This window comes from Bubalus bubalis, chromosome 22 (assembly GCF_019923935.1).
Source record: "Bubalus bubalis isolate 160015118507 breed Murrah chromosome 22, NDDB_SH_1, whole genome shotgun sequence".
Taxonomy (NCBI): Eukaryota; Metazoa; Chordata; class Mammalia; order Artiodactyla; family Bovidae; genus Bubalus; species Bubalus bubalis.
In genome coordinates this window covers 59,626,372-59,653,164 of record NC_059178.1, presented here as the reverse complement: position 1 = coordinate 59,653,164, position 26,793 = coordinate 59,626,372, and the positions used below count along the sequence as shown (strand labels likewise).

General features: G+C 53.9%; 1 protein-coding gene across 4 annotated transcripts in view; it reads left to right on the top strand.

The window, feature by feature from the left end:
- The window catches only part of LOC102398056 (myelin basic protein), a 105,825-nt gene that overhangs the window by 69,475 nt on the left and 9,557 nt on the right, over nucleotides 1-26,793 (top strand). The window contains exons 4-8 of one of the 4 annotated variants that reach the window (XM_006059339.4): nucleotides 2,322-2,752; nucleotides 9,119-9,196; nucleotides 25,185-25,292; nucleotides 26,240-26,275; nucleotides 26,650-26,682. In XM_006059339.4, the coding sequence (XP_006059401.2) occupies nucleotides 2,322-2,752; nucleotides 9,119-9,196; nucleotides 25,185-25,292; nucleotides 26,240-26,275; nucleotides 26,650-26,682 (686 nt within the window). The remainder of the gene's footprint in view (nucleotides 1-2,321; nucleotides 2,753-9,118; nucleotides 9,197-25,184; nucleotides 25,293-26,239; nucleotides 26,276-26,649; nucleotides 26,683-26,793) is intronic. The other 3 variants (XM_025273403.3, XM_025273402.3, XM_044934739.2) reach the window with 3 other exon arrangements.

Below are 26,793 nucleotides of genomic sequence, written 5' to 3'. Positions count from 1 at the left end.
CCAGGACCCCGGGGCCTGGCTGTTTGCCTGGTACTTGGTGTCCGACAGACATTTATGATGTCCGTACTCTGCTTTGGGAACATAGGTCAATATATTGACTGCACAATGAATGTCACCCATGGGACAGTCTCTTGAGCCCTCTGATTTTGTTAAAGGAGTGTGCACCCTTCAGCTTTTGTAATTTATATTGTGGAAGTAGGTGCTGTAGATGTAAAGCCTCCCCTGAACATGTGTGATGAAAGGAGAGGCCCTCCATGCACCCATCACCCAGATTGGCCAACCCTTCCTGACACCCCCGGACACAACCTTGGCCCTGCCTTGACTTAGCCCCTCCTACCTGTGCTCACCCGCACCTGTGCTCAGGCTGAGTCTTCTTCTCCCTTGAGGTCTGGTCCTGCCCACACCCTGTTCCTTGACTGTCTCTGGGCACTTTCTGGAAAAAAAGAAAAAAAAAATCCCTTCACCTCAACCCCTGAAGCCTGCACAGGCTGGCCAGCCTATTCCTTGAAGTATCCTCCCCTCAGCCCCTCCCCCCATCCCCTTTTACCTCCCCCCGCCGGCCCCCTCCCCACCCCCCCACCGCATCCTGCCCCGCCATCACCCCTTCCCGCCCCCACTGGCTCCCCGTCTCCCTCAGGCCTCACACCTGCCTCCTGGGTCTCCAAGCCTCCCTGCTCCCGAGTGAACACGCCAAGCTCCTTCCCAAGGACTGTCTCCCGGGCATCCTTCCCTGCAGAAGCACATTGCCCCCCCCCCCCCCGTCCCCGAGCGGCCCACACTCTCACACTGTCCCCTCAGTAGGTCGTCCTGATGCCCATGTCCCGCTTCCTTTCATGTCACTCAACGTGACTTCACACACTGTCTGTGTCCTATGGCAGCCACAGCAAATGACCGCAAACAGGACTTGAAACAGCGGGGAACTCTCCTCTCCTGGCTCTGGAGGCCAGAAACCTGCACCAGGTGTGGGCGGGGCAGCGCTCTCCCTGGTGTCTCTGGGGAGGGGCTGCCCTGGGCCTCCCACCTCCCTGAGTCCTGGAGACCCTGAGTTGTGGACACACCAGGCCACGGTCTGCTTCCACACCACATGGCCTCTCCTCTGTGTGTCTGCATCCAGATGCCCTCTGCTCACAGGGACACCGGTCACTGGGTCAGGGCCCACCCTACACTAGTGTGACCCCATCTTGACCTGATAACATCTGCCAAGACCAGAGGTCCAGAGAAGTTCACATCCGTGGGTGCTGGGGGTTAGGATGTGGACACACCATCTAGAGGACACCATTCAACTCATATTGCTCATTTTCATCTCTGTTCATGAGACAAGGACCACATTTCTGTTGAACTAGTGCAGGACATTACGTTTGCTAGGTACTCGGTAAGGCTGGGTGGATGGATGGAGTGTAGATAAGTGGATGGATGGGTAGATGGATGGATGGATAGATAAGTGGATGGATGGATGGATAAGTGGATGAGTGGGTGGGTGGATGCTGTTGGTAAATGTCAGTGAATAGATTGCTGGGCAGTTAGATGGATGGATGCTGTTACAGGCAAGTGTGAGTATACCCAAAATTTTTGTCCATGTGTAATAAACTTTGGAGAGGAATGTTCAATTATACCCATCTTTGTAATTGAGGGCAAGATGAGGTCCTGCCATTCTTAAGAGAAATGCTGTATATTTTTGTGAAAAGCTAAGGGAGAGTGGTGTGCAACATGAGACACCCCCTTCCCACTCAAGTTTTCTGATTGTCACTGCTTGCAGAGGAGAAGCCCAACCAAAATGTCCTGAATAAGCAGTTCTGTCCTGCAAGAGGCCTCTTGTGGACTCTGGGAAGTAAAGAATTCTAAACGCCCCGTTTCTTTAAGGCATGAATTGCAAAAGACGTGGGAGGTTCCATTTTTACTGAGAACACTAAAAATACCTTTTGCCAAATACATGTTTCCAACACGCTTGGCTTGGGCGCCAGTGGCCTTTTAGGTGATAAATGTGCCATCAAGGTGCCCAGAACCCTGGAGCCTCCCAGGGAAGGAGTGGCAGCACCCAGGGGCGATGTTGTGCATGGCTGTGTTTGCTCGGGGAGGCCTGGTGCACAGTACAGAGCCCCTGAGACGATCCCCAGGGGCCCTGAGATACAGAGCCGCCACCGAGAGAGAGGCTCAGGCAGGGCGGGTCCTTCCCAGGGCAGTCAGGGGCCACACAGAGCTGCATGGCGCCCACACCCTCCGTGGATTCTGTAGGAGACGGCCAGTTCGCCAACCGGGAAGAAAGCGGCATTGTCCGTGGCCCGCTCTGCACAGCCGCGTTCACATCTCGCTGTTGTTTGCAGGAGCGGCAGATGTGGTCCCGAACAATGGGGCCCCCTCGCAGGACACGGCGGTGACAGACTCCAAGCGCACAGCGGACCCGAAGAATGCCTGGCCCGAGGCCAGCCCAGCTGACCCGGGGGGCCGCCCCCACCTGGTCCGCCTCTTTTCCCGAGATGCCCCGGGCCGGGAGGACAACACCTTCAAAGACCGGCCCTCGGAATCAGACGAGCTCCAGACCATCCAGGAAGACAGTGCGGCCGCTCCCGGGGCGGTGGACGCAATGGCGGCCCAGAAGAGACCCTCCCAGAGATCCAAGTACCTGGCCTCGGCGAGCACCATGGACCACGCCAGGCACGGCTTCCTCCCCAGACACAGAGACACGGGCATCCTCGACTCCCTCGGCCGCTTCTTTGGCTCGGACAGGGGTGCGCCCAAGCGGGGCTCAGGCAAGGTGAGCTCCGAGGAGTAGAGGCGCACGACACGGGCATCCCCGGGGGAGTGAGTGGGGCGGGAAGGGGACCCGCGGGTGGACTCAGCCCCGAGAGGAGGCGCAGCGTCTTGCTGGAGATGCTTAGGAGCCCCTGGGTCTCGGCTTTTGAAGTTCCCACCCTCCTCCCCCCGCTGACCAGGGATGCAGTCGGAACCCGCGGTTCAGGGTGGAGAACATTCTGAGTTCGCATCTCTGGGGTGGCGTGGGTGTGGGCGCCGCAGAAAGGGAGCCCTGTGCTGGGGCCTCCTGTGTCTCGTGCTTGGGGGCTTGAGTGCTGGTTCCGCTTCTGCTCCCGCGCTCCGGGGTCAACACTGGGCTAAGCCGATTTGTTCTTGGGCTCAGTGCCGCTAGCCTCGAGTTGCTTTGTAACAATACTGCAATTGAGGACTTTGGGACAAATTTAAATTCGCCTTGAGCAGACGTTGTCTTTTGTCTGAGTCACAGAGGGGAATAAATGAAGTGTGTCTGTGAATCAAAACTGTATGATTTTGTTACTCTGTTCGTTTGAATATGGAATTTGCGCTTTCATTATTTAAATGTTCTGTAGAGAAAAATGTGTCACAAGAGAAACTTGCTCCTGTTGTGGCCCAGGTTCCAGCAGTGCTACTGGGCTTGATGGTGAATAGAGCTTCCGTGGTTGACGTTTCATTGAAGAGCTAATCCCCAAGTGACAGTCAGATAGCAAATACACAGCCTGCGTGGCACCTGAGTTTAGAGCGTTGGACAGCTGGGGGATTTTGGAAAGAGTGAGGCTTTCCATAAAAGCCCCTGGTTTATTGGGGGTGCTCACAAAACTAAGATGCCCTTTGCTTCTGGCTGTGTCCTGTGCTTATCCTGAAAGGCCCAGGGAGGCACGAGGCTTCTGAGCCGAGTGTGGGCAGAGGCCCTTGATATCCTGGTCTCATCCTCAATGCTGGGGCCCTGGGAGCGTGAGAATTTCTCAGATTTGCTTTAGTCTCTAGCTACAGTTCTTAAAATGACTGACGGTCCTGATGTTGTTAAAGATAAAACAGATGTCAGCTGCGCCTGTGTGGTGTCAAGGTTCGCTGAGGTTTTCGGGCACCTGCTTGGAGCTGAGGTCTGTCGTGTGGCTTTCTAGTGAATAACTCAGTGTACCTTCCGGGCTTCTAGAGTTTGTTTCCTGACGGTTTCCTTCTGCATCCTGTACTTTGGGGCAGCAGTACCCCACCCCTTAAAAGTGGGTCAGCTGACCCATTTCTAATGCTAGTTTCAGTCCGAGATGCTGTCAAGCCACACCGGAGCCTGGCTGCCTAACCCGGTCTTGCAAAGCACCTCACATGCGTGTAGTGTCGCCAGTTTCGAAACCTTAAATATGCTGCTTAACCCAAAGGAAGAATACAGGTGCGGAGACTAAGCAGCTGGAGAGCATCTATTATAAAACAAGCTTCGTTTCAGTGGTGACAGGTTAAGCTAAAATCAGACTGTGAAAGCATTTATGTCAATTGTTGTGACCTTATCTCAAAATGACTGTATTATACATACATGTTTTTCTTCCTTTGTGTAAAAGTTCAACATTGATTGCATAAAGTCTCATATTCCTCAACATTTTCGAAGAAAAGGTGCCTCAGAAGTAGACATCCATGTCGCAAACTAGCCTTGCTAGATTATCAAGGATCTAGATTAAAACATTTTCACAGGACTTAAAAAATAAAAACAATGTTGAAATAGTTGATTTAGTACTTTTAAAAGTATCAATTCTGTAAACGCCTGGGTCTTGAATAAAAAAGATTTTTAAATGAACAGCTTTGCCCTTTGATGCCAATGAAATCCATTAGAATTTGAATGTGAAATCATATCTGTGATTGCTTATTACCAACACTGGCCAGGGTACATTCCTGTCTTTGCTGAAAATATGCAGTGGGGCTTCCTGGAAATACTTTTCAGCTCACCTGTTTTCCTGTGGATGTTTTGTTCACTTTTAAGCACTGGAGGTATGAGCATAATACACTCTATACCCAGTGACACACTTGCAATGCCTAGAAGCCTGCGGTTTTTTATTGGTGTGGGTTTGTTTCTTGGTTTTGATTTTATTTTTGCTTTGCTCTGTTGATAAACCAGGAGAGCCCTCATCTTATTAGATGCTAGAAAGGCCTTTTGGACTGAAGCATGTGAAGCTGAATGGGGCCCTTGGCTCCTGGAAAAGGGGCTGCTTGTCACCTGCCCCCCTCCTCCAAGGACACGTTGGGGGCCCCGGGGTGAGCAGCGCCCCCAGTCCTGGGAGTGCACCAACACACCCACCCTTTGTGCGGCCGGGAGTTGGCATTCAGGGAAAGCACACACAAATTCCTTGAGGAGGCATATTCTTTTGAGAGCCTTAAATGAAAAGTGCATTCATGGAGACCACTCGCCTTTGTTTTGGGAGGAAAGAAAGACGGAGTTGTTGCGTTTAAGGAGCAGGTTTCCCTGGACAGTGGGGCCCTGTGAGGGCCAGCACTGTGTCCTCAGGCTTCACCCCAGAAGCTTGACCCCTTAGCTTGGACAGTAACCAAGGTGGCCACAGTGACCTGGGCAGCCCCGTAGAGGGACTCGAGGAGAAGGCCTGTGTCACCTTCCTCCACGCGAGCCCGCCCTCCTGCAGGCTTAGGTCCTGGCCGTTATGCCTGTTTCCCGCTGCTGACTTTGCGGTCAGAGCCACATCTGTGGACCGCTGGTCTCAGCGCCCATGGCCGTCCGTGTCCAGCCTCCCCTCCCCGCCCCTGGTCTTGACTGTGGGGGGTGAGAACCTTTGCTGCCGATTAGCGCCCTGGGGACAAGCAGTCTTGGAAATTAGTCATAGTGTTCTGTTCCCTGCCTTTTCCCAGCTGCATTTTAACTTCACTCACATTCTAGTTGTACAGTAACTGCTAACTCCTCATTGTTAACAGGGTACCCTAATGCTGGAGATGTGTTCTGTAACCCCCGGGGAGGGTGACATTGGAGGGTGACGTGAAGGACACGGCAGGAAGGGTCTGGGTAAGGTGCCCCCTTCGTGTGAGTCTGGCCCCGGGCTTGGGGCCAGCTGAGCTGCACTCACTCACCTCTGCTGGGAGTGACTCTGCTCACAACACACAGCCCATGAATCTCAGTGTCACTCACCCAGCCACCCGGCACATGGGTTTGCCAAGAGATTTGGCCAGAGACCTTTGTAGAGAAAAATCTCTTTATGCTGGGTGTACTGGTTTCCACACCCAAAAAACACTTGCTGAGATTTACTACAGGAATCCCTTCTGAGGTATTAATGTCATTCTTCTGATCAATTATGGATCAGTTACTGATTGGCTCCCAGTACTTCGCCTAGTCCTCCTGCGGCCTCCACACCCTCAGCGCTCTGGGCGAAAAGTCGGTCAGAATGTGACGCCCCTGTGTGGGCAGCGGTGTGCTGGTCCTCCGAGCGAAACGTTTGTAAATTGTGTTGATGTATTTAATGCTGATTGCCTTCTGCTGTCTGTATTCCGATTTGATTTTGTGATGACCTTTTACTTTTTATATATCTCTCCCTTTTTAATGCATTTATTAAACATTTTAACACACTAATTCATTGCATGTGAGTTTTTTAAGTTGTCTTTTTTGACGTCCCTCCCTTACTAAACACATGTGTAACTGGCTTCCTGACAGCAGCTGAACAACAGGTGAGTCTGGCGCCTGCGCACCCCCTCTGTGCTCCGCTTTCAAGCATCAGCTTTACACACAGAGCTTTCTGTTCTCCCATCCTTCTGTGAGGACAGTTCTCACTCTGCCTGATGTTGTTAGTATTTCTTGAAAATGCCGTCCTGCACACGTCGGGGGAGTGTCTCTACCCTCCTGTGTGTCTGGGACACGGAACCCACAACAGCATTTATTGAGTGATTGAGCACAGAAAGACTGCCCCCAGCTGGACTCCCCGGAGGGTGCAGACCAGGCAGTCAGATCAACACTGGAGAAACTGAAGTCGGAGTGTGAGGCAGACAGTGACTGTGCGAGGTGGAGTGCAAGCTGGGAGCCTTGGTGAGCCGGAAATAAACACATGTGCTGTGCTAGGGCGCTTCAGTCACATCTGACTCGTTTTACGACCCCGTGGACTGTAGCCCGCCAGGCTTCTCTGTCTGTGGAGTTCTCCAGGCACGAATACTGGAGTGGGTTGCCATTTCCTCCTCCAGGGGATCTTCCTGACCCAGGGATCAAACCTGAGTCTCCTGCATTGCAGGCAGATTCTTTACTGAATGAGCCACAGGAAAGCCCCAGAAATAAGCATAAAGATACGGACTTAATTTTGATTTATCTTCCATTCATCTGTACCCATACCCTGCCACCAGACCCTCTTCTTAATTCATCTCCTGTAAAACTCACTTCCACTTTCTTGTGTTGATTTCCATCATCATTGACTTTCCTTTTGGTAAAAGGAATGGCCGATTCTTACTGGTTGACAGAGAGCTCCGCTTGATATCTGAGAGACTATCTCATCATGAGGGAAAAAAACACACCCTCAGTCTCTCGTGCGAATCACTAAGGTGCGGTGTCAGCATCCCAGAACTGGAGAAGCCTCTTGTCACACTCTGGTTAATAGGTTATCCTCGAGTTTTTCCGTCACAGACATCATGACACTCTTACGTGCCCAGAAATCATCCTGCTTCATTGGAAGCAGTAAAAGACGGGGAGGGGTGACACGTGACGCCTTCCTGCCTTCTCTCCTTCCACCCGGGCTAGCTCCCCCACTTCTTCTGCCAGAGATAACCTCCCCTTGACCTGAGTGTATCTGGACAGGAGGCAGAGAACCCGCCTCAACTACATCGTCCCTCCTGCTGCTGTGGGAGGGGCCGGTCACTGGGGGGTCGCCCAGGGGGCCACCCCGTCTCAGAGCCTCAGGCCAGCGTCCCAGGCTCTGTGACCAACACTCAGGAGGCCAGGGATGGCAGTGGTGGGCGCTTACCACCAGCCCCCAGAGCTGCCTGAAAGTGCTGCAGAGACAACATCGTCATGGAGAAGGGACGCGGTCTGAAATAGAGGACCAGAAAGTTTTCTTTGTCTGTGGACCAAGTGCCAGCGTGCACTGGCCCACAGGCCGTTTTTGAGGGTTTTCACCCTCGGTGGGAGCAGCCATGCCTCTTAGAGGCAGAGAATCCTCAAGCGTGTCCACCGAGACGTGCTGCTAAATAAATACTCCGTGTCTTACTCGTTTAAGTACCCAACGCCCAGTGCTTCTTGCTAGCACAGAGCATGCCTCTCACATGTGCAGAAAACTGAACATGAGCTACCCAGCCAAGCACAGGCTCACCACAGACTTGCCTTCGGGAATTCTGTTCACTTTGCAATAATATTTCTAGAACACCATAATGCTTCCCCATGTCACAACTACTGCTTATTTCCGTGCATAACCAGCTATTCACGTCATTTTTAAAAATCCATTTCATCTGTCGTCAGTTTAAGACATCTCTTGACATCTACTACACTGCCTTCATCTCTTGACCTCTGTAAGGCGTCCGCTGTCTGTTTCTCTCTCTCACCATTTTGCCATCGCCATCAGAGGCCCTTCCTGCAGGCCCCTGTCCTTAGTCCTGTAATAATATTTTCTACCACATCCCTCAAAGTTGCTCGATTTGGCAACTGTCTCATAGGTAATAGAACAGGAAAAATGCACTCAGAGCAAATACTATTGAGGAAGATTTATAATAAAGTTTACATTCATTCATAACTCACGAAGGACTATTAAGTCCCTATTAATATTAGACTCCTAAATGTCAGCAACAGCAGAGAAGAATATGCAAGTGGTCTGCCGGAGGGACACTCTGTTGCCCTACAATGACCTCCGTTTACTCCAGGGCAAACCGAGAGGGTCCAGCATAACAGATGTCACGGTGACCCCCACAGAGTGGGAAAGACGTGTCTGTCCCGTGCAGAAGCTAACACACTCAACTCTGAAAGGAAAAGAATAATAAAATAAAATGCCTCGGCGTGTCAAATCCACTCCACTACGGACTTGGAAAGGCCCTTTCAGCTCTTCACGTGGAGCTGTCTTGGACCCACATGTCTGGTGCCGGTGGCGTGTTTAAGAGAAGGTGGCCACAAAGCTAGCTATGGCCCCGGAGCAGGCGCTAGGGCAGGACGCTCCCCTGAGCCTCCCTCTCGTCCCATCTCTCTGTGGTCCTCTCAGAGGCTTCCCCCTTCTGTCTTCTCGCTCCGTGTGTCCCCTGACACCCAGCCCCCGGCTGGTCCACGGCCCACCCTCTTGCCAGGCCACATCCTCCCATCCTCACCCTGCCAGCCCTCCTCCCCGCCCGGGGTCCGCCGGAGGACGTGGGGCCCAGCCCGGGTGCCTGCGCGGACTCAGGCGCCACTCTGTCCCTCTGGCAGGTCCCGTGGCTCAAGCAGAGCAAGAGCCCCCTGGGCCCCCATGCCCGCAGCCCGCCCGGGCTGTGCAACATGTACCAGGTAAGACGGCTCCTCCTTGCGGCCGCGGCCACACGGCGTCGGGCCTGTCTCGCTCCCGCCCCAGGAGCCTCGGAGAGGCAGCTTGTCTCCCCCGCAGGGCGGCTCCTGGGGAGGCGCGGCAAAGGAAAACGCAGAGACTGAGAGGAGGGGCCTCGCAAGGGAAGCAGGGCCTCGATTCTGGGTTGGGGGGCCCTGCAGGGCCGCGGGCGGGGTGAGGGCAGGGAGATGCCCGCGGCAGGCCTGGCCCACCCTGAGGTGGCCTTTAAGAACCAGCGCCTAACAGACTCTGCGTGCCCGCCAAATGCCAGGTGGATGAGCCCTTCCAGGTGCGAGCCCAGTGAGCATCCTTGGGAGGAGGAGGAGCCTGTGGTCAGTCCTCCAGAGTCTCAGCTGACTCTCAGAGCGCAGGATGGGGGGCACAGAGACCTTGGGGTGACCCTGGGGAGGTGCGGGGTGCCGTCCGGCTGAGACTCCACTCTCCGGCCCATGAGTCCCAGCGGGCACCGTGTCCCGGCGACGGGCTCTCCACGCTGGGACGACGCAGGAGGAGGACACCTGGTGATGGAACAGGGTGTGGGAGGGCCCCGGGTGGGGGCTCAGGGACCCTCACTGTGCATCTCCCTCCACAGACGCACGGAGGAGGGGCAGGAGCGGGAAGGAGGCGGGTGGGAGGGGCGCCCACATCTGCTGAAACGCCAGAGCCAGGAAGACAGGTTGTCACCCTGTGTGATGGTGGGGCCACAGACCTCAGACCTGGCAAGCCCCAGAGAAGGAGCAGGCGTGCCTGACAGACGGCTCCGGAGAGCCGGTCCAGGAAGGTGGGCGGGGCGGCCGGAAGGCCAGGGGACAGGAGGCTCAGAGGCGCCGGGCCCCTGGGCAGACACTGGGCTGCAGGCTATGGGGGGCACTGTCGTCAAGCCCCCGGGGCTGAATGGAGCCTCCACTCCAGGCCGCAGGGGGTCGGAGGGGTGCCGCCCCCAGAGAGAGGGGAACCGTGTTTCAGGCGTGGTCGCCATGCTCACTGCACAGACAGCCCCCTCGGTGGCTCCTCAAAGCAACACCCCATCCCCAGGAAGGCTGTGTGGGCCCGACCCCCTGGAAGCACATGTTCTCTGCAGCCCTTGGGCCTCAGCTGGTTCAGACTCAGCCAGGAGGAAGCCGGGGCTGGCCCTAAATGCCTTCCTGGGGCAAGGGTGTGGGGGCTGAGGTACACAGTCACCCTGTGGCAGGGATGTGGGGGTCAGACAAGGACCCCCTTGCGCCCTAAGCCCTGAAGCCATCTGGAGCCTCGCCCTTGCCTCCACGGGTCACATCACCATCAGAAAGCAGACACACTCCGCCGACAGGCAGAGACTTTGCCAGAAATCCCAGACTCGGCACAGAACGTGGGGGGCGAGAAGCCAGCGCTTCGGTGTTCGGGGGATAAATAGAAACCTTCAACAGAGTGTTTGGTTTTTCTCTTTTGCTGGAACAAAGGCAGCAGGCCCGCCCTCCACATCTTCATGCTAGATGAGCTCTGCCCACGTGTACAAGCGGGACGGACATGCATGCTCTCACACCTGCAGGGGTGCCATCCGCGGACTCTGCAGACACAGCCCTGGGGCCGGGCGCCAGGGCCTCCAGTGACAGGCCTCTGTCTTTGCGATCTCTTCACTATGTCTCCCCCCGGCACGTCAAATTCTTCATTATTTCAGGAAAGAGATTAAATCAAATTTTAAAAAACCCAAAGGTTTATTGACTTTTCTTTATTCCCTTAAAAAACAATATAGCAACTACTTTCTGGACTAAAAAAAAAAAAAGAGGTATGTTTATTGGAGAGGAAAAGGCACCAGCCATGGGAAAGGGCTGAAGCGCCTGGTGGCACTAAATGGTTTTCAGATACAAGAAAGGGCCGTGAAAGAAGCTTGGAGGAGACAGAGCTGCCCACTGGAGCCACGCTGGGAACCGTGGTACCAGGCCCAACGGCTCAGCACCGAAACCTCCCCCATCCTCCCCCCAAGGCTCAGAAACTCAGCTGGGGAGCGATGTCAGGCTGACAGTCTACACCCAGACCTTCCGGAACATTCCACCTTCTGTCTGTCTCTCTGCACAAACTCCGCAGGAAGGGTGAGAAAGCCCCACTGGCTGTTTGTCAAGAAACAAGCAGGCTCAGCGCCTTGGAGGCCCTTCCAGAATGGGGCTCCCATGAGGAGCCCTTCGATTCCAGGAGACGCATCACTACTTAGTTCCACCCCAGCCTGACTCAAGCGCTGACCTGAAGGTGGCAGGGAGCCCACGTCCACGCAGGAGATGATGTTGGAGGACCCAAGATGAATCGGAAAAGCAGAGGCTCCAAGGGAGGAACAAGGAGCAGATGCACATACAGTGGGGAAGACGACTCCGTGGGGGATACAGGGCCTCCTCCTCCCGGCTCCCCATTGGGTCTCCCAGCCCCACACAGCCGGGCCTCCGAAAGCCGCATCATCCAGAGGCCGTGTGGACTAAGGAGGTGGAAAGGCGCCCGGAGCGGGCAGCAGGGAGCCATGCCTGGACAGGCCCCGTCCCACCGGCACCTACACCTCTGGGCCTGGAGACGCAGGCAGAGCCAGGGACGCCCCGCTCCCACGCCCAGCAGCTGCTCTTGCCGGCTTCCTTAAGCCCCTGCCTGCCCCTCGCAGCCCCTGGGGACCCGGTCCTCACAAGCCTGCAGAGGCCACTGTGGGGCCACCCGCCTGAGGGGTGGAGGAGCACCCAGAGGTGTGTCCAGAGCCACCCTCCCGGCTCTGAACCCGCACCAACCGTCCCAGGGGCCGGGGCTCGCCGCGTTGGGCTCCTGGCACCTGAAGAAGCGCGGAGTGTGCGTGCGTGGAAGCACATGCTGAGGGTCTGCTCTCTCCCTCCACCTGCGGTGTCTGCGCTGAGCCTCCCTCCCCAGCCACGGGCAGCGGCATCAGAAGCAACCGTCTGTCCTGCCGACGCCCCGGGACCCCGGGCTGATGGAGGGAAACGGGAGCACCACCCTGTGCCAGTAAACCGGGCATCACGGGTGCAGCAGACACCCCCACCCCGCCCCCGGGGCCCCACAGCCTAGCTCTGGCTGCAGCCCCTGCGCTCCTGCCCTCGGGCCTCAGCGTCTCAACCGGAGAGTCAGAGTCGGGGACTGCGAACGTCTCTGTGGGGACGGACTCATGGCCATTTCCTTCCGTCTCAGGGCCCTTTTGCAACCACGTGAACAGCACAGCCCCCTCCAGCCCGGAGGCAGATGTTCGGGAGCTACTCCGCATGCCTGAGGTGTATACGACCTTGCTCTGCTCGGGGGACAGACCTCCGTCTGTCAGTCCCCAGCCCCAGGCATTGTGCTCACACGGAAAGCCTTCCAGACACTTCCCTCGTACTCCGTCTCCAGGTTTTCTGAATCGATTTCTTCCTCATTCCAAGGAAATGGCTCGGACCAGAGTTGGGTGGTCTTGACAGGCACTGACGGTCTGGCTGTGGGGACCCAGAGCAGATCAGGCTCCCTGGGGGCCACGCTGATGTGGGGCAGGCCGTCTGGGTCTCCGGGGGCTGGCCCTCTCAAGGGGTCGGGCTGGGGTCATGCCTAGGGTCCATTCTGCCCTCCCCACCCAGAGGGGCTACCTCACACCACAGCTGCCCAGGGGCCCATGGCCTTCAGTGGCAGGAAAGCCCATTGCAACTTGGCTTTTCCTCCCAAAAATAAGCCTTCCAGACTCTGCATCCCTCACACCGCCCGCTGCCATTCCGCGTAAGGAGACAACTGAGTTCTAAGCCAAGGAAAGGTGCCCTGGGAAACTATTTGGTTTGCGCAGCTACCAAGGCGTTAGCTGGATGTTTACGCTGGGAAGTCATGTGCATACTATAGACACACTGAGGTCTTTCAAAATGGGAGCAAAGAAAAAAGTCGGAGCAGTTAATGCCAACTTCCAGCCCTGCCTCCTGCAGACCGGAGACAAGGAAGCTTGCACGCCCACGTTCAGAAGCATCGCTCTCAGCACCAGCCCGCTTCCCTGTTTGAGAAGCAGCGCTGAGCCCCTCCTCTGGGGACCGTGAGCCCGGGCATCTGGCCGTGAGCTCCCCAGCGCTGCCCTAGACGGGAATGAGGTCTGGCTCCCGGGACAGTGAGGGTGGCCCGGGCATGGCAGAGGGACCCTCCTGGAGGCTCCTGGGCAGGAAGGCCCCGGGCAGCTGCATATCAGGCGGTATGAGACGGTGGAGCTGCGGGTAGAAATCACAACCATAGGCAACGTCCTCGTGGACCTGACGGCAGCTCCCAGCTCCGGCCGGGACCCTACACGGCCTCCTCCTCCCCCTGCCGCTCCACTCCCCAGGGTGAGAGCTGAGGCCAGCCTTGAAGGCCTCCACCTGAGGCTAAGCCCCCACCAGAAGCCAGGCAGCCACTGCGTGTTCACAGAACCAGCGGGCACATAGGCTGTGACGTGTGACACCGACTGCCCTCCAGGGTGACCTCACACCCACAGCCTGGAGATCTGGTTCCCTCCTTGCCCGGAGGCCTCTAATCCAGTCCTTGCATGGCCATCGATGGAGGCAAAGAATTGGTCCAGAAGAGTCCGGGGGCTTTGATTCCCTCGTTTCAGGCGAAACATCCCAGAGGGAAACAGACTGATGTGCCCTCCTCCACTGCCCCCCTCACTGCCTTCAGCTTCACAACTTGCAGAGAGTAGAAACTCTCCAGCTTGGAAGCCAGGCCCTCCTGTCTCGGCCCAAGCGACAGTCCCTCTGGGCAGAATATAAGACAGCTCCCCACAAACACAGACCACCCGCCGGCCTTCCCACTCTCTAATGGCCAGGAAAAAACATGTCATGGGCCACCTAAAATCTCCACCTAAACGAAAGCTCTGCCTGTGCTCCTCCTGTAACTGAGAAAAGCCCACTGCTGACCCAGCATGGCTTTCTCTAAAGAAAGAGAGAGTCCACTGCTTTAATTAAACTCCGTTGAGTCGATGATTCAGGAGCAAACATATTCTTAAACTTGCCAAGGGTGAAAACGCAAGGGAGGACTGCAAGGATCATTCAGACTAACAAGAATTCTCTCCCCAGATTGCACAATGCAGCGACCTTGCCAGAAAGCATCTAACGCTCTCCCCTGAGGCGAACCGTGGGGCTGGTTGACCAGAAGTGGAGCAATCGCTTCCTCTGAAAAACTTACATAAACAAGATAGGCCTCATTGTCCAGTGGTTTCTGGGAACGGCCAGAGCATCGCAGGGTCAGGGTGTTGGAGCAAAAACACGCCGTGGTCAGTGGGGCCAGCTCTGAAAGGGGGCGCATTGCAGCTCCGAGAGTTTCCAGCAGATGTGTTATCTCTTCTGCAGGCCTGTGATCTTCAGTTCACATGCTCTAGGAGATGATATTTTCCTAGCAGCTAGCTCAGAGCCAGATGCCACAGGAGCACATAACTGCCACGACCCTGCCTTCCAAAGACGGGCCAAGAGACAGGACGGCCGTGGATTAGAGTCTTTCAGCACAAGATGTTCACAACACTGCTTTTTCGTAAAGTCCTTGAGGAGGACTTCCTTAAGTCCTCAACTCCCTGTAGTCACCAAAACAAGATTTCTGGGGGAGTTCTGTAAACCGTCCGAAGAAGTGTAAGGCAAGAGGAAAAGGGCAGGAAAAGAAAAGCCGTTCCATCATGACTACATTTCCTGGTTCCCATAAAGACAACAATGTGGAAGAAGCACTTTTGGTTTTCTTAACACTTTCCCAAGAAGCAACTCTCTTACTGATCCCAAGTCTCACTCTGTTGTTCTGCCTTATCGTCGGCAGTTCAGGAAGACACCCACACTGTTGGAGCATGCGGTTCCGAGCAGGTGAAAGAGATGACCCGCTGGATTTGGGCTTCCTAGGGTGCCACAAAGCCAAAGGCTTTTATTTTGGAAAAATAAAAATGCAAATTGCAGCTTGAAAAAAGCAAAAGGCAAATTCCTTCACTCTCTAGACCACTGGTGGAACCACCTATGAAGGTGTGTATTCTTACCGCCGCTCTGTGGGTACAAGCGGAATTCTACCACGTTCAACCTGTAAACTGAAACACCAAGGTGTGTGTGTGTTGCACGGCTGCTTCGTTGGATGCTTTTCACCCCTTCACACAACCCCTTCGAGTAGCCATGTCCACATTTGTAAAATGAAGTGAAAACAACCACGCGTGCACCCCGTAAAACACGGAGGAACCGCTTTCCTCACTCCTCTTTTATATCAGCCTGGGGACACAGAGGGCTGCATGCATAGCTAGAACTCACAGGATCGACTTGACTAAGAAAGTGCCAGAAAGAAAAGGGTCCTGCTTTTAGCCTCTGGACGACCATCTGGACGAGGCCGAGGCTGATCCACAGAGAGGTCACGTTGGGCTGCATCCTTCTGACACGGCGCTTCAACCTGTCCCTGAGTGAGGCGGGCTGCTGGACGCAGGCCTCGGTCACCTCAAGGTCTGCATCACAGGGTTAGGTGCTTGCTGACGGGCCAGACCCGGGGCACCTCAGAGGTACCCATCACAACAGACCCGCAGATGGTGGGTAAGGCACCCTGGCATGAGGGCACCTCCACTCGTGACCTCCATGAAAATGCTCGATTTCAAGTTTTAAAAAGGGCAGCCGTTTCCAAACAGCAGCTCCACAAAGACCTCACGTCCCTCCCCACAGTGCAGAAAAGATGGAGCAGGTGTCAGCGACGCTCGTCACCCAACGCACGTTGTGAATGAAGGACCAAGTTCCCCACCACCAGCGCACAGTGACACAGAGTGTGCAAGAGCAGGAGCCAAAGTGCCTCTCACGACCGCCTGTGACCTGAGGGTAGCCGGCGCTCTGTGAGGGCCAGAAACGTGCTCCCCGTAACACACCGCAGGGCAGAGCCTTGCGCTCCAAAGTACCAGGCAGAGCGCGGGTCCTCTAGAGGCTCGCCTCTCCTGTGTGACATCTCAAAGTCGTCAGTCTGCATCCGGGGGGCCCTCGGATGCCTGTCTGCCTGGTGTTTATCACTACTCTCCAGGCCCCTCCTCGGCACCCGCCCAGTGTCATCCATCCAGAGAAAAGGCCAGCAAACTGAAGCCTGGGCAGAGAGAGGGGAGAGGGCCAGGCTCTAGGGTCCAACTGTCCTCAGGATTGACTGGTATGACTGCGTCTAGGGTGCAGAGCTCAAGCAGGGTGGACGCAGAGGGGAGACGTGTCCCAGACCCAGGATTCACTCAAGTTTCCGCCACGGGCATTCTAATGGTGGATCCAGGTTGTTGTTCTTGCTGTTTAGTCACTTAGTCGTGTCCAATTCTTTGTGACCCCATGGACTGCAGCACGCCAGGCTTCCCTGTCCTTCACCATCTCCTGGAATTTGTTCAAACTCATATACACTGAGTTGATGATGCCATCCAACCATCTCATCCTCTGTCGTCCCCTTCTCCTCCTGCCCTCAATCTTTCCCAGCATCAGGGTCTTTTCCAGTGAGTCAGCTCTTTGCATCAGGTGGTCAAAATATTGGAGCTTCAGCTTTAGCATCAGTCCTTCCAATGAGTATTCAGGGTTGATTTCTTTTAGAATTGACTGGTTTGGTCTCCTTGATGTCCAAGGGACTCTCAAGAGTCTTCTTCAGCACCACAATTTGAAAGAATCAATTTTTCAGGAAAGATTTTAAATTCTTCTTGCAGACAAGAACTAAATCAAGCTCTAGGACTCATTTTCCCCTGAGCATAAACCCCAGACACAGTGGGTGTTCATTTTTTCAAGCTGCAGCATTTTCTTCTGAGGAAACAATTCCATCCCTTCGTCTCTAATCAAATCCAAATGCAAATGATGACGCAGACAAATACCTCGACCCTATTTTCATAAAATAGCCGTCAGAGTCGAGGGAATGAATCTTTACCCAATAGGATGACCATTGATCTTCACTGTGTCCGGCGAAAACTAATCTCCTGTTATTACTTGCAAGTTTGAGCAAATTGGAAAATAGTTAAAAATCCTTCATGGTGTCTGGAGATGGGACTGGCACGCCAAGTGCACGAGCTCCCCCTGCTGGTGAAGCACACGTTACCACAAGTGGGGGGGGAATTAATCATAATTTTTCAAACAGGCTCATGGAAAAAGCAATTTATGTTAAACATTAATGACCGGTTGTCCTTTACCCCATGGCTTTCCTTCCATAGTATTTAGATTTTTAGCATAACGTTATTTTATTTGCCACCAAGAAGTTTTTTGTTGTTTTAATTGTTACGTCAAGAAAGAGTGACACGTCAGTGGCATGTAACCCTGCGCGTGCTGTGATCACGTGCCAAGGCCCTGCACAACTCACATTTTCCTGTGTACAGAGGGCCAGGTCTGCCCGTGGTTCATCAGCGTGCGAACAAAGCACAGCCCCAAGTGGCAAGATTTCTTCTACAAACTTCTCTACTTTATTTGAAATCCCTGTGTAATAAGTGCTATTTTTCTGAACAACTGAAGCTTTCGTTTTTAAAGAACTGGACTAATTTTCTAACTTTGCTTCCCAAATATTCAGCTCTGTGTACTTTGGAGAGAATGTGTTGACATCCTAACCTCATGTGTAGAGCAGTATGGTGTGGAGGGGGGGGGTCCCCACCTCCAGCCTTTTTCCTTTTCTGATCTCTCAGGGCCGCTTGCCCCTCCCCACCTCCTCCGCCCTGGCCCGGCTCTTATTTTACAGCAGGACCACCCTTCAAGTTCCTCCTTTGCCTTTCCATCGCCTGCAAAGTGGGCGAGCTACTTGGATCAGGATCAGTTCAGTTCAGTTCAGTTGGTCAGTCATGTCCAACTCTTTTCAAGCCCATGGACTGCAGCAGGCCAGGCCTCCCTGTCTATCATCGACTTCCAGAGTTTACTCAAACCCATGTCCATTGAGTCAGTGATGCCATCCAACCATCTCACCCTCTGTCGTCCCCTTCTCCTCCAGCCTTCGATCTTTCCCAGCATCGGGGTCTTTCCCAAGGAGTCAGCTCTTCGCATCAGGAAGCAGGATAGATGCAGACAAAGAGATGCCAGTCCTGGCAAATAATTCAAAGTGTGAGCGGCTCTGGCTTTTCTGTGCTTTCTGAGCAGAGAGGAGGAGCGTTCACCCCTCAGAGAGTGACTAACCCATCTGAGTCAGGAGCCAAGTCCAGGGCTCTCCTGAGGGGGAAACGTGTGCGTCACAAGCTCGGAGGCAGAGGCTGGGGTCCCCAGGGTGGGGGCAGAGATGGGGTCAGGGGACCGCCTGAGGCTGTGGGGGGCGTCAGCAGCCAGGCTGCACCCCTGCATCCCTGAGGGGCTGTGAGGCTGCGGGGGCCCCCTGGACACCAGACGGCCCCGCCGTCTACCCTCCTCCCTGGCTTCCCCTCCCTTCCTCCCCGGCCTCCCATCGCCCTGCAGGACAGAACAGACCCCCTTGTTTACAGCGAGGCATGAGAAAAGCAGTATCTGCTCCCCGCAAATTGTGAAATGTAACAAGCCAAACCACTCTGCCTTTAAAGCACGCCTCCAGGACCACCAGGGGCTCCTGCCCTGCCTGGGTGACGAGGGCTGGCACTGCTCTGACCGCGCACTGACCGCCGATGGCACAGACCGCCGGTGGCCTGGCCAGAACCTCCCCGCCCGGCGCCCCCAGGCTGGATGTGAGCCCCTTTCCCCAGCACCGTCTGGCCTTCAGTGCAGCCGCAGGGTCTCGGCCGTCCAGCTCACGCAGAGTCAGGGCTGCACTTCAGGACGCGGGGGAAGCAGGCTGGGCTGCACCCTCAGAGCCGCCGGCACTGCAGGGCCCGAGCCCGGCCAGGGTGGGGACAACCGCGTGTCCGTCAGGGGGGCGATGAGTGAACAGAACGCGGTTTACATGGGCCCCAGGGATGGCATTTGAGCAGGAAGGAAGTTCAGATGCAAGCTGTGCATGGCAGAAAGGAGCCAGTCCCCAAAGAACAAGCACTGCGTGATCCCACTGGTCAGGGGTCCCTGGCGCAGTCAGTCACACGGGGCGTAGGGTGGGGCTTTCCAGGAGGCCAGGACCGGTGATGGGACCCGGTATCTGCTGGGTGCAGGGTTGGTTTGGGAAGATGGGAAAGGTCTGGAGCTGGATGCTCTGATGGATACACATCATAAATGTACTTGATGACACCAAAATGTGCTATTAAAAATGGCAAAATGGTAGGTTTCATGTTAGGTCAGTTCAGTTCAGTTGCTCAGTCGTGTTGAACTCTTTGCGGCCCCGTGAACCGCAGCATGTCAGGCCTCCCTGTCCACCAGCTCCTGGAGTCCACCCAAACCCATGTCCATTGAGTCAGTGATGCCATCCAACCATCTAATCCTCTGTCATCCCCTTCTTCTCCTGCCCTCAATCTTTCCCAGCATCAGGGTCTTTTCAAATGAGTCAGCTCTTCACATCAGGTGGCCAAAGTACTGGAGTTTCAGCTTCAACATATCAGTCCTTCCAATGAACACCCGGGACTGATCTCCTTTACAATGGACTGGTTGGATCTCCTTGCAGTCCAAGGGACTCTCAAGAGTCTTCTCCAACACCACAGTTCAAAAGCATCAATTCTTCGGTGCTCAGCTTTCTTTATAGTCCAGCTCTCACATCCATACATGACCACTGGAAAAACCATAGCCTTGACTAGATGGACCTTTGTTGGCAAAGTAATGTCTCTGCTTTTTAACATGCTGTCTAGGTTGGTCATAACTTTCCTTCCAAGGAGCAAGCGTCTTTTAATTTCATGGCTGCAATCACCATCTGCAGTGATTTTAGAGCCCCAAAAAATAAAGTCTGACACTGTTTCCACTTTCTCCCCATCTATTTGCCATGAAGTGATGGGACCAGATGCCATGATCTTCGTTTTCTGAATGTTGAACTTTAAGCCAACTTTTTCACTCTCCTCTTTCACCTTCATCAAGAGGCTCTTTAGTTCTTCACTTTCTGCCATAAGGGTGGTGTCATCTGCATATCTGAGGTGATTGAGATTTCTCCCAGCAATCTTGATTCCAGCTTGTGCTTCTTCCAGCCCAGTGTTTCTCATGATGTACTCTGCATAGAAGTTAAATAAGCAGGGTGACAATATACAGCCTTGACATACTCCTTTTCCTATTTGGAACCAGTCTGTTGTTCCAAGTCCAGTTCTAACTGTTGCTTCCTGACCTGCATACAAATTTCTCAAGAGGCAGGTCAAGTGGTCTGGTATTCCCATCTCTTTCAGAATTTTCCACAGTTTATTGTGATCCACACAGTCAAAGGCTTAGTCAATAAAGCAGAAATAGATGTTTTTCTGGAACTCTCTTGCTTTTTCGATGATCCAGCAGATGTTGGCAATTTGATCTCTGGTTCATGTTAGGTATGTTTTACCAAAATTAAAAAAAAAATGTAAGGGTGACTCAGACACTGCGGGCCCCTCCCCACCTCTGCATGAGGGTGTCATTGCCAGCAACCAGGCCGAGTTCTTAGTGCTTCTTCCTGTGCTCACCACAGAACGTTCTAGTGATGTGTAAACGGGGTCAAGACCAGCCCCAGGGTGTCAGCAAACAAACCCCAGATACAGAAACCCCTCTGGAGAACTGGTTTGCTTTCCTCAGCTGCTACTCTGAGGGGTTCAGTTCAGTTCAGTTCAGTCGCAACCCCATGGACTGCAGCACGCCAGGCCTCCCTGTCCATCACCAACTCCTGGAATCTACCCAACCCCTGTCCACTGAGTCAGTGATGCCATCCAACCATCTCATCCTCTGTCATCCGCTTCTCCTCCTGCCCTCAATCTTTCCCAGCATCAGGGTCTTTTCCAGTGAGTCAGTTCTTTGCATCAGGTGGCCAAGGTATTGGAGTTTCAGCTTTAGCATCAGGCCTTCCAATGAATATTCAGGACAGATTTCCTTTAGGATTGACTGGTTTGATGTCCTTGCAGTCCAAGGGGCTCTCAAGAGTCTTCTCCAACACCACAGTTCAAAACAATCAATTCTTCGGTGCTCAGCTTTCTTTATAGTCCAACTCTCACATCCGTTCATGACTACTGGAAAAACCATAGGTTTGACTAGATGGACCTTTGTCAGCAAAGTAATGTCTCTGCTTTTTAATAACCTAACTTGGTCATAACTTTTCTTCCAAGGAGCAAGCGTCTTTTAATTTCATGGCTGCAGCCACCATCTGCAGTGATTTTGGAGCCCAGGAAAAGAAAGTCTCTCACTGTTTCCATTGTTTCCCCATCTATTTCCCATGAAGTGGCAGGACCACACACAGTGAGACTGGCTTGTGCATGGTGTGCAGGTCTGTGAATTCTCACACGCACATGGCTGCCACCACCATAGGGACGCATTGCCCCCAAACCTCCCTTCCAGTTCACACCACACCTTCCCTCCCCCACCCCAACCTCTGCCAAGCCCTGCTCTCATCCCCCTCCCCGTAGTGCAGTCTTTTGAAGACTATCATGTGTGTGTGAGACCACACAGTATGAAGCCTCTTTGGAGCATCTTCTTTCACCGAGCCCAGTGCCTTGGAGATGCCTCTGAGTTGTCAAGTGTATCCAAGTCTGCTCCTTCCTACTGCCGCGCAGCACGGCGTCACACGGACACACTATAGTCTGTTTATCACCTCACTCAGTGAGGGACATTTGCGTGATTTACGGAGCTAGTGATTATGAACTGAGCTGCTATAAACATTCATGGCCGAGTTTTGTGTGACTGTAAGTTGTAAGATTTAAATTACTTGCATCAAAAGAGCAGAGATGAATACATTAATTATAAAAATCACTTCCAAAAACATGTAATTTTTCTTTTATCATTCAAAGCAGGAAGTGGGATTGCTGAGTCATATGGTAAGTGCATGGTTAACTTTATAAGAGACTCAAACTGTGTTACAGAGTGAGGATACCATTTTGCATTCCCACCAGCAATGCACGTGAGGTCCAGCTGCTTCACATCCTAGCCAACACCTAGTATTGTCAGTATTCTTTACTGCAGCCATGCTAATAGGGGAGAGTGGTGTCTCTGGGTGGCTTTGATTTACATCTCACTAATGGCTCATGATGCTGGGCATCTCTTCATGTGCTTCCTTGCCTTCTGCTCATCCTTTGCAATGAAGTGTTTAGTCACGCATTTTGTCCAATTTTTAAACTTGGTTGTTTGTTTTTTTTACCATTGATTTTTTAGAGTTCTTTACATATTGTGGTTTCACGTCCCACATCATATATGTGATTGTAAATCTTTTCTCAGTCTGTAGCTTCTTTTCATTCTCTTAAAAGTGACCTTTGCAAAAGTTGTAAATATTGATTGGGTCCAATTTATCAATTTTGTTTCTTTTATGGATCTTGCTTTCAGCGGCAGGTCTGTAAACTTAATGACTACCCTCATGTCACGGAGGTCTTCTTCTCCTATGTACTCATTATAAAAATCACCAAAATAGACCCTCTGTTTCTTTCAGCATTAGAAGCTGGTGTGTGTGGTTCAGGCGTGAAACATTGTTATTGTCCACACAACACTTCATTAACTACATCACAGCATAAATAAGTTTAATAATATCAGATCTGCATGATACTACTGAACATTTATTTAAAACTTTTTCATAAAGTTTAAGAAACTTTCTTAGTTTAGTCACAGAATGGGCCAATCGAAGTACACAGTATTTCTGGGACGAAAATTCCAACACATCCTGCAGAAAAATGGTGTATAAACACCAAAGTAAGCATGCATTCATTAGCTCAGTCATGTCCAACTCTCTGCAACAGCATGGACTAAAGCCCACCAGGCTCCTCTGTCCATGGAATTCTCCAGGCAAGAATACTGGAGTGGACTGCCATTTCTTACCCCAAAATAAGCATTAGTTGTGCAAAAATCTGAGCTGTTTTCATTATTTGGGGCCATTAAGGTGCTATTTCGGAGAAGGCAATGGCACCCCACTCCAGTACTCTTGCCTGGAAAATCCCATGGATGGAGGAGCCTGGTGCGCTGCAGTCCATGGGGTCGCTAAGAGTCGGACACGACTGAGTGACTTCACTGTCACTTTTCACTTTCATGTATTGGAGAAGGAAATGGCAACCCACTCCAGTGTTCTTGCCTGGAGAATCCCAGGGACGGGGGAGCCTGGTGGGCTGACGTCTATGGGGTCGCACAGAGTCGGACACGACTGAAGTGACTTAGCAGTAGCAGCAAGGTGCTATTTAACAAATAACTTCACTTGCCAGATACACTGGATATTTAGACACAAAGATATTTTTGTGTCTAAACACAAAAGATACTTTTCTTGAAGTGAGTAACTTAAGGAAGATCCCCTGGAGGAGAGCACAGCAATCCACTCCAGTATTCTTGCCTAGAGAATCTCATAAACAGAGGGCCCTGGTGGGCTACAGTCCACGGGGTCACAGAGAGTCAGACACGACTGAAGTGACTCAGCACATATGCACAAGTAACTTAAACAGTTTCCTAGCTCATCTGTTTTCTCTTTTACTTCTTGGTTTCACATTTTCCTTCACTGGAGAAGAATGTGTAGGGTTGGCCAGCGGTGACAGAATCTGATTGGCCCTGGGTGACAGACAACACAACCCAGGGAGAACCAGATTATTTGGCAGTACCCACAGAGAGGATGAGTTAGAGTCAGGAGGGTGGGGTGTTTCAGCACTTCCTGAAATGCTCCAGCTTGCCCCTGTGGCCAACGTCTTCAACTCCAATGTCCACTGCATCGGCCTTCACCCACACCGTCATGCCCATGTGCTTGAGTGCTGAGTTGCTCAGTCATGTCCAGGTCTCTGCGACCCCATGGACTGTAGCCTGTCAGGCTCCTCCTCTGTCCATGGGATTCTCCAGGCAAGGATACTGGAGTGGGTTGCCATTTCCTTCTCCAGGGGAACTTCCCGACCCAGGGATCAAACCTGAGTCCCTTACATCTTCTGCACTGGCAGGCAGGTTCTTTACCACGAGCACCACCTGGAATAACACAAATCCCTGGGTTTCCTGCACAGGGAACCTGAATACCATGAAGTTTCCAGCCCCATGGGGGGAGGGAGGCTCAGCATGTGACCCCCAGGCCTGGCTCCAGCCTCCGAGGGAGGCTGTGACTGAGCTGCACAGGAAACAGGTCACTTGCTGAGCCTGCCCGAAGGAAACTGAGAACTGCAGCCGGCAGAATGCATGGCCGGGACATCGGGGAGGTGGGGTCTGGGCACAGTGGGGAGAGGCAGGGGGAGCAGGGAGCCTGGGCCCCTGCAGGACCCGCAGAAGGAGGGACTTAGAACCTGAGGGGCGAGCAGGGCGCAGAGTCACAGAAGGAGGACTGGAGGGCCTGTGGACACCTCGTTCAAAAAACAGAGAGGGATTGGACCGCTCAAAGCCAAGACAAGTTCTCAGAAAGTGGAGAAAACTTGGATGTGCTGTGTGGTGTAAGCTCTCAGCTGCTCCTCCTGCTCCCCGGGCTGCAGAGAAGGGGTCCAGTTTGTGAGCAGACGCAGGGGCTGGCTGTTGGGGGGGGGCGCGGGGGGGCGGGGGTGGACAGGAAGCGCAGAGCATCCTCTCTTTGCAAATGAATCTGGGCGGGAAAGGGTGGGGCCCCGCAGGGCTGCCCCAGTCTTGGCTTTGCTGTCAATGTGGGGCGGAGACAAATGCAGGGACTATTTTAAAGAAAAACCTATAAGGGTTGTGAACAGACCCAAAGCGGGAAATAGAGCAGAGAGAGAGGCCAGGATGACTGCAGGGCTTCCGAACTGGTGGATGGGGTGGGAGGACATCTGCAAAGAGTCAGACACTGATGGTGACGCGTGTGGGAACACGCCCCTGTAACTAGTGCCAGGGACGCCAATGACAATCCAGACAGGAGCGCAAGTCCAGCAGCAACACTGAGCCCAGTAAACACACCGAACTCCCGAGAAGCACACTCTAGGCTTGCTGACAACAGCACCTTGAGAGCAAGAAGGGTCCTTCTGAACCGCGCCCCGAGCTGGGGATGGAGGAGGCGTTCGCGAGGCTGCGGCTCACTGTCCCGGTGGCTTGCAGGAGGTCCCCGTGAAGATCTCCTCTGACCTTCCAGACGTCTCCCCCTGTCTCTCAGGATGGACACCACGCAGCCAGAACCACCCACTATGGCTCCCTGCCCCAGAAGGCGCAGCACGGCCGGCCCCAAGACGAAAACCCCGTAGTGCACTTCTTCAAGAACATCGTGAGTGTCGGCGTGGGGGTGGGGAGTGGAGGGGTGCAGGGCCGGGGTGGGGGAGCGGAGGGGTGAGGGGTGCCCGGCCGTGCTCCCGCCCAGGAGAGCCTAAGTGTGTCCCCAGGTGACACAGCTCTAATCCAGGGGGGAGAGATCTGAGTATATCCCCAGGTGACTCTAACCTCTGATCCACAAGGGGTCTGAGCACATCCCCATGTGACAGCTCTAATCTATGGGAAGCAGGGGGCTCTGAGAATATCCCCATGGGACACAGCTATACCCCTCGGGAGGATGGTAGATTGGCTCACCAGTTGTAACAAATGGACCACACAGAAGGCAGGGGGTGGGCTGTGCAGAGGATGGTAGGTCATGACAATGCTCTGCAATTATTGTGCAATTTTTCTAGAAACCTAGAACTGGCTCTAAAAAAAAATAAACTCTTAAAAACAGAAGCAAAAGCACAGGCTCTAGTTATAGACCTCCTTTTTCAGGATGATGAGGGCTTTAGGGACCACACACCTGAGGGCTCTCCTTCTGAGGCTCCTAGTATTTGGGGCCCTTGACTGCCGACCCCAGAGAGGGTCTCTGTGACACTCGCCCTCTCCATCAAGGGCTCGCCTCGCAGAGTGCAGAGCCCTGGGCGTGTTTCACATCCTCCCAAACACTTTCCGAGTGTTCTGGACCATCTGGGTGCCACTGGGTGTTTTCAGATCCTCAAATCCTGTGTTTCTCCCTCACCTGGGACAGAACAGGGTCGCAGGGCAGAGACCGAGTGGGTGGCTTCTCATACCATTGGTGCCAGACCCTCCCAGCAAGCAGCTCCCTCTAGCTGGGACTGGACACGAGCTGGGTGAACACGGGGTGACAGGTGACCACAGGAGGCCCTCTGGAGGCGGTCAGGGCCGCTGCGAAGGAGGGACCACGCCCCAGCTCACCACTCTGCTGTGTCTTTGCAGGTGACACCTCGCACACCTCCTCCATCGCAAGGAAAGGTAAGGGCTCTGAAGGCACTGAGCCTCCGTCGCTTCTCCCGCCTGGGACCCCTAAACGGGCCAGACAGCGGGCTGGACTCAGCGCTCCCTCATTTCCCCCCAAGATGTTTTGCCACATGGAACCCACGTAGAACTAGAACGGGCTGAGAAACGCTTGTCCCAGGCAGATAGCACTCCCGTCCCCTCTCTTTTTGGATCGGAAGTCCTCCTCCGGGGCGGCTCCGGGCAGCCGTGGCCACGCGCAGGGATGCGCCGAGTCTGACAAAACCGATTTCCTGCCTCAACTCAGTGCTGTTCTGTGTCTCCTGCTGTATGAAAGAGCGCCGCGCCTGCACTGATCCCTGTGTCACTTTCTCTTTCTCTTCCTCACGCAGGGGCGAGGACTGTCCCTCAGCAGATTTAGCTGGGTAGGTGCCGCGTGCCCCGCCCTCCCCTCCCCTCCCTCGTCCTCTCCGTCCTGGAGGCTCGCGCGTCCACGTTCCTTCCATCCTCCCGGCTTGTGCCTCGCTGCTTCCCCC